General features: G+C 38.6%; 1 protein-coding gene across 1 annotated transcript; it reads right to left on the reverse strand.

Annotated features, from left to right (window-relative positions):
- Positions 1–815: 815 nt before the first annotated feature.
- On the reverse strand, positions 816–6,275 carry LOC116313581. The gene is made up of 3 exons (XM_031731331.2): positions 6,086–6,275; positions 3,276–4,183; positions 816–2,897 (listed from the first exon to the last, which is right to left on the reverse strand). The coding sequence occupies exons 2-3, from the start codon at positions 4,004–4,006 to the stop codon at positions 2,660–2,662; spliced, it is 969 nt and encodes a 322-aa protein (XP_031587191.1). The 5' UTR covers positions 4,007–4,183; positions 6,086–6,275; the 3' UTR covers positions 816–2,659.
- Positions 6,276–7,597: the final 1,322 nt, after the last annotated feature.

Genomic DNA, 7,597 nt, shown 5'->3' on the forward strand with positions numbered 1-7,597 from the left:
TTGCTCAAATTTTTTTTAGCAAATGTTGTATTAGGTCATAATTGTATATTAATGTATGGTTAAGGATATAAAGAAGTACATTTAATGAGTTACAGTGAAAGGAATTGCCTGTAATATAAACAGAACTTTAGATTTTTCTATTAGCGGAAAATATACTTTGAATAAATGGAATTTTCTGTTTTATAGCTGAAGGAAATGCCCGTAAATAGTACAGAGTATACTGTAAATGTACAGAATTTTCCATTTTATCATTTATGGAAAAGTGTTTGGTTTAAGGAAGTTAACAAACAAACAATAAGAAAAAAAAAAAAAAAAATGTACTAGTAGAAAATTACCAGGACATTTTCCATTTCACTACAGGATTTTTTTTTTTTTTTTTTTTTACAGTGTAGAAATCATTCAAACTTCTGGGGTGTGTGAGCTGTTTTAGCAACACTTTGGGTCACTACTGCATGATGTAGAAGGCCTTCATTTTATTTAAGTTTTTGTTGAAATTCAAGCAATCCAAGTATTTAAAAGTGTAAAAAGTGAGTTCAAGTGTGATTCATTCTCTCTCTCTCTCTCTCTAATATTCTACTTATTATACAGTAGATTACAAAGTGTAATTGATACTTTGTGCTCTGTATACACCTTAATCCCAAATGTTTTCTGAACCTAGTATTAGAGTTTAACCTAAAAAGCATGTTCAAATAGCCAATAGCCAAAAACAAACCAAGCTTTAAAAATAAAAAAAAATTACCAAAAATTTTTTTTGTATTTAAAATAATATAATAAATGCATAATAAGGACAATGGCAAATTAAAAACAAGAAATTTATTTTAATATCACAAGCCAAACAATGGTATTGCAAGCTTTCCCTAAACAGTTACATAAAATGTATAAAATCATTTATTTTTCACTTGACAATTTAATCACAACAGAACCTGAAAGACTTAAAAAAAAAAAAAACAAAAACAAAAAAAAAAAACCCACAAACAAACAGGAAAATAGGATGGTAAACTTTGAAATATATTCTCGCTGTCAGTCATAACCAACTGTTCGAATCTGCAGTTAAAACTTGGTTTTTGGGTGTACATTTTAGAAGGCATGGCTGAAGGAAAAAAACAAAAAAAACAAAAACAAAAAAAAAAGCAGCATTTTCATCTTTGATTTGCAAGTCAAAATAGTTTTACAACAGGTTTTGCTTGATGCCAGAGCTGTAGATTAATATAATATCAACTGGAGTGAGAATCTGCAGTATTAGAGCAAATATTTCGTATATTGGGGCAACATCCCACAGCTCAGCCGCTTGCTGAATGTAACAGAATATGACATGCAAACCCAAAGTTCACACATTTAAAGGAGATTTTACCCACATACCCCCGTTTTGCCTTTTCAAAAGCGAGCTGCATATCCTTGGATAATTTCTAACAGTTTAGTTCATAGTACTGACAGAATAGAAAAACAAATATGCATTAAAAAAAATAATTCCTTGTCAAAGAGGAGAAGAGTTAACTGGATACAGATTTAAAAATAAATGGATAAGCCTTCAAGTCATTCCATTGTGGCTATGAAGAATTAAGCAGCAGATATCTCGAACCCTAGACACATTAAAGTAAAACTACGTGCATGGAAAACCCTACAGTGGTGATGCTGAAAACACAAAAATGACCCAGCATTTATGAAAATGCAATGTGCGCAAATTGCGGTTCAGGTCATTTGCATGAAACCCAAGCCGCAGCTCCAACTAAATGAAACCTCTTGTTAGCAATACACGTATGAATCCAACGTGCAACATTCACACTTCAGGTTTCACCTTTTTAAAGTGCTCAAAGTTTCCCGAAGAGGGGGGGCAAAAAATAAAACAACACGTACGCAGAGCGGAACAAGGAAGAAGGCAATAGCTTGTGGTAAGTTTAAAGAATCTCATAGTTAAAGTGAGGCAAGCAGACCAAAACTATAGTCTATAATAATGGGTCTCACTTATTAAATGATAGTAACAAAATTGCAAAACAATTCTTTTTAGCAGTTAAATGTAAGCCATGAAGACTTTAACAATCATTTTGAACCTGACAACCAGTTTTTGCTCTTAGTGCGTCATCCCTCATCTTTAATATAAAGCTTTTTTTAAAAACATCAAGACAAAGATTTGCAAAAATGGTTTTAAGTGCTACAATGAAAATCAACTTGATCTGCTTTCTTTCCCACTACTGTCATTTCTTGACCATTTATGGCTTGAACAACAAGATGTTATGTTAATCAAGTTATCAACAGCAAGCTGATCATGTACAGCCTTTGGCACAGGTGAGGCGGATAAAAGTCCATTGATAGTTTGTAAAACTAAGGAATAAAACAAGAAGAGATACCTGGGCAGTTATTAGAAGCTGAAGTGTTATGTTCACAATTAAGTCCACCTTCTTCTAGTTTCTCAGTTGTCTTTATCCAGTTTCTGCAGTTTTGTATTTAAAAAGGAGCTCTTCGCTTTGAAGGCCATTGGCTAGTTATAAGCTGTTTAATCCAACACAGCCTCAAATAGTGATGTTTATTGCACAACTGGATCAGTTTTTAAATAGCAGCAGGAAAAGCTGTTACTTCGTGTGATTAAGGAGAATGTTGGGTTTTTTTTAAAGTGACATGTCACCAATTTTTATAAGACTTTACAGGACAAGATGTCACTCAGTCATTTGCGGTAGGTGAGGAGGAAGATAATGACACCAGTCAGAAGCACCATCATCATCACCACAGATGTTAGGAGTAAGGCACGACACACCGGGTGACTCGTCAGTCTGAACACAGTGCCGCGTGACTGACCGTGACCTTCTGCGTTCCCACTGGGAATGCCCACATCCAGAGAGCGGTGGATGGATCTCAGAGACGTCAGCGACTGCCGAGGCCACCGCCGCTGTCCGTCAGTTGACCTTAAAAACAAAAATTAAATAAATTCAAACTAAATGTTTTATGCATTTATTCAAAAAAACTTTAGTTGTGCACCGTTACCAGTGCAAAAATATTTAGAAAAAAAATATACACAATCCATCTATACGCACACCTTTTGCTGATTAATAACTGATATATTGCTCCGACCCAATTTCACAGCTCTACTATCACCAGTAAAATACATTTCTGATAAACAGCATGACTTGTTGATTTCACTCCAAAACAAGATTAAGATTAATATGAGTATTAAAATATTCCTGCTATTCAGTTTTTCCTTTGAATTCCAGTAAGGAAACATTCGAACTTTCAAAGAACCACTTGAACAAAAAGGCAAGGAGAAGGCTTTCACCCTCACTGACCTTTTGACCTCCAGCTTCCCTTTGCTGCGGAGGAAACGGATGCTGTACACTCTCTGCATAGCAGCTGGAAGGTAAGACAAAACATTTGAGTCTGTGGCCAGTTTTGGCAGGCCAAGGGAAGGCAAGGGTGTAAAGCTGCGGCACAACGGACACTGGATGGCGTTGGGCTCGGTCGACTTGACGTTCATGCGAGCCAGGCACTCCAGACAGAACGTATGCTTGCACTGCAGCATCTTGGGGCAGCGGAAGACATTGTTGAATTGACTGAAGCAGATGGCGCACTCCAGGTCTGGATAGTTTTCCTCAGAGCACTGAGTTGGGAGGGGAATGGGATGGAGGTCTGGGGAGGGGATGATCACAGAGACCTGATATGAAGACGGGGTGCCAAACGCAGAGTAGGGATTTGCTGTGAAACCAGGTTCTGGAGTAGAGACTGATGCCAGATCAGACTGAGACCTGGCTCCAACACCGAAGTCTGGATTTGAGGCTGGAAGCTGGACTGTAGAACTTGGTGATCGGACCAGGGTTTGGGGACCTTCTTGGTCTGATGAGGCCTCGTGTGGAGGAAAGTTGTGGCCTGAAACTGTAGCAGAACTATTATCTGGGCGCATGACTGGAGAAGACTGATCGTACGACGGAGCTAAAGCCAATTCTTGGGGTGAACTTTGAGAGCGAGATGCTGCGCCGCCACTCAAATGAGAGTCAAGATATTCATTTCCGTAGGGATTCATGTCTCATGTGCTGACGCGCTGACAAGCTGACAACACAGGAACAACAAAGCTGCAACGAGATGAAGCCTGAGCCTTCAGCGGTAACCAGGGACGAGACGCATCAGTTGTGGATTAACAGACTGGACAGAGGGATGATGCTGCTCCCTAATCTTCAGATCATCACACCCTTTCCACACTCTAAAAAGGAAACACACTGTCAATAACCAAAACTACAACTATTAAATCTTATAGCCTCAATTGAAACTAAACACTGACATTAACATTTCCCATCTGTGAACCATTAAAATAAAGTTATTCCCAGTTTGATGTCAATGTTCCCTGCCCTACACTAATATCTTTTTAATATAATTTATAATATAAATAACATTTGGACATTTTCTTCAGTGTGGGTCTACCAGCAGAGCAACAGCCAAGGTCAAAGTCAGATACTTGTAATATCGACTGGATATTTTGTAACATAGCAACCAGAGTGTCTCAGCTGACAAGATACTCCAGATTCCGAAGTACTCACAGCTGGAGTTTTTCAGCTGGCCAAAAAATGTTTTTGTGTTAATGCCTCTTAAACTGAAAGACCAACTGTGACCCAAGAAGCGAGGTATCAAGGGGCATAAATGTGTACTGGATACTATTGTTTAAATACTGCAATCAAGAGGCTGAAGTAGCTTACACGTCATATTTATGGCTGTTGTGGGCACTTAACAATTTTGCTCACCTATATCAGTGCTGCTGCTGGTGAAACAGACACGAGTGCTTCTCCTTAAAACATCAGATCTGCATAAAATTACATTAGACTATTTTAAAACTGCCAATTTCCAACTGCCTGTGCATAAAAAAAATATGCCACTTTCTTAGAAACTACAGAGAAGGACAAACAACTGACAGTTTGCGCATTCAAAATGCAACAAAAAGCACAAAAAGCTTTCCACTGAAGCCATTTCAGCTTGCCTTTGCAGGCAAAGCACACTTCTACAGTCACATTCATCCTTTCTCAAACACAAAGTCCACATACACTTCTCTACCAAACTTTTGACCACACGTTTGATCTTTAAGACCTCACAGTCTGAAATGGACACAAAGGGCTTTAAACTATACATAGGGTGCTCAAGACACCTGGAATAGTTTTTAATTTTCAAAACTAAGGATTTCTAGTAGTCAACATTAAAAACCAAACAAAGCGCTTACCTCCTCCCGTGGTTCTCTCACATCAGCTCTGTATTAAACTGGCAACATGTTTCCACTGGTTTGCATACCTTTACGTAAAACTGAATTACCGTCTGTGTTTTAATAAACAACATGGTGCTAGAGCCGCGTTCCACAGAGTGTCCAACTGCACAGAAATTTGCATTGTCCGGTTTATTTACAAAAGGCAAATGTCATGCAAAATAAGACCGGCCTCCTCGCTGTGACAGTCTAAAGCACACCGAGCAGGAATCACCTCAGATGCTCTAACATGTTACTAAACTCCAAGAAAAACTTTTACATGAGTCATCCTCTATGAGGTTAGCATTTTTTCCTATTTACATAAAGACTGGCATTTCCTAAAACAGTGGACACAAATATGAATGCGTCACAAAAGTCACAGTCTGTGTGGCGTTTTTAAAATTACTCCCAAAATGAGTTAATCACTATGGATACATATAAATATTGTTGCGGCATTTCAGATGTTTTCTTTTATTGCAGTAGGCTAAGTTTTCAAGATGGAAAAGATGATCCACAACAAGGTGTTAAGTGAAGAGTTAAGTGGGGCATAAAGCTCAGAAAACCAAAACAAAACTTGAATCTTCATCAACAACAAAATCAACACAGACTCTTTAACCATAAAGAGGATAAAACGATGACACCATTTACGTCATGTAAAACAGCTGGAGTGGGAATTAAAAGACAGCAAAGATCAGAAACGATCAGTTCTTGCGTCACAACTTTACACAACGCCGAATTTGTCTTAAACCCCTCTCGATGTGTAAAACCTCTACAACAAGTCGTTCTGCCCAGTGCATGCGCTGGTGTATAAACAACAAACGTAAAATTGTTTGATTTATGAGTGAGGTGTGGTGAGCGTGCAGAGAAAACTGCTCTTACCGCTCCTAATCATCGCTATTTGTAGCCTTTTCTTGCCCCACGCTTCATCATTATAAGTCGGTGCCTCGGATTAAACGCCCCTTCGGGTTTAACTGTAACTGCCAAAGTTAGTTTTGACTTCTGTCCAGCTCAACTTCTCGCTTTCGAATTTGAATGAAAGGAGGAAACGAGTTTAGTCAAATCACCTACTGGCCCGACACTCCGGCTAGGCTATTTAAAAGCTCATACACACCTGAACACAGTGATGCTGATTAAAGGATCAACGGAGAGGAGAAATTTTCCACCTGATTCACACAAAGTTTCAGCTTACACTCAAACCCATCACTTGGAAATCAGTGTATTTCATTTCCTCCATCGTTTCCAGGTATTCATTAAAGCGATTTTTACTACCCACCTTCGTAAATGTCATTATCTTTATTCACTGTAATATTTAACTTTTGGGTGACGGCACAAAGACAGAGAGAGGAGGGGAGAGAGCAAAGAAAGACAGAGCAAAAAGCAGCGGGTAAGAGTTGATATGTAGTCAAATTCTCTCAATTATTATAAAGCTGTAGCTTCTATTTCACCCACATTCAATTCTGATGATTTCCCATAACACATAACGCAGTGTTTTGTCCTGTTGTCGACTGTGGATCCCCCACTTGCTCTTATAATCATAAGATTATATTTTTGTTATTTTCTAGTTTGTAGCTGAGTGAGGAGGATGAAGAGAGGGAGAGGACAGAGAGGTTGTATGAGGACAGGAAGAATGAGGGAGGAAATACTGAAGCTAGCTGGAAAAACAAGAACTATTTTTCACAATGTAGTTTTTCATGTGTTCCATGGATGCTTTGCGTGCTTTCCAGTAGCACACTTAAAAAATGCTAGTGGACACTGCAAACAGAGCATATTGATATGGATGGCAGCATTTAACAGGATTAACTATAAACATGGCTCCAACAGGATGGCTGCCACTACATTGATGCCACAGACTACAAATCTGTTCTCCATGTGTGAAACTGTGGCACATGATGCTCTGTGCTGAGTCTGTGCAATAAAGGGAGGGTTTGCATCAATTCGAAAACTTTAATATGAAACAACTCTGTTACCAGTTTGCTTCATGTGCAGCTCTGTAGAGTGGCAGAGTGATTTTCCAGTGTCTGTACTGAATAATGCTACTTTAAGTGCTTGATAATTTGGTGGACTGCCTCTATGTGATCTCCTCTCTCGTCTTATCTGCTTTGCCACAAATGGTTCTTTATCTTTTTCCTCTGGTTTGACAACTAAAGGCTCCACCCTAAAACAGGTGGATTAGATTGAAGTCTGATTATTCGCTATGAATTATTCTTAGACGCTACAATATCCAACTAATTATGCTGCTTTTCAATGTAACATTGTGATATTTACCCAACTGAATTGAGGTTTGCAAATGTGAAAAGGGTTGATTACATTTGCATCTCCCAGGACCTGAAGTGGGAGACCAACATCAACTCCATCCTCAAAAAGACCCACCAGAGGATGTACTTCCTGAGA

The sequence above is a fragment of the Oreochromis aureus genome, linkage group 12 (assembly GCF_013358895.1).
Source record: "Oreochromis aureus strain Israel breed Guangdong linkage group 12, ZZ_aureus, whole genome shotgun sequence".
NCBI lineage: Eukaryota > Metazoa > Chordata > Actinopteri > Cichliformes > Cichlidae > Oreochromis > Oreochromis aureus.

Excerpts from the sequence above, each read along its gene's own strand:
- LOC116313581 (XM_031731331.2), bottom strand. The coding sequence starts at position 4,006 with ATGAATCCCTACGGAAATGAATATCTTGACTCTCATTTGAGTGGCGGC. Across the intron at positions 2,898-3,275 it reads GGGAAGCTGGAGGTCAAAAG|GTCAACTGACGGACAGCGGC; the intron begins GTCAGTGAGGGT and ends TTTGTTTTTAAG.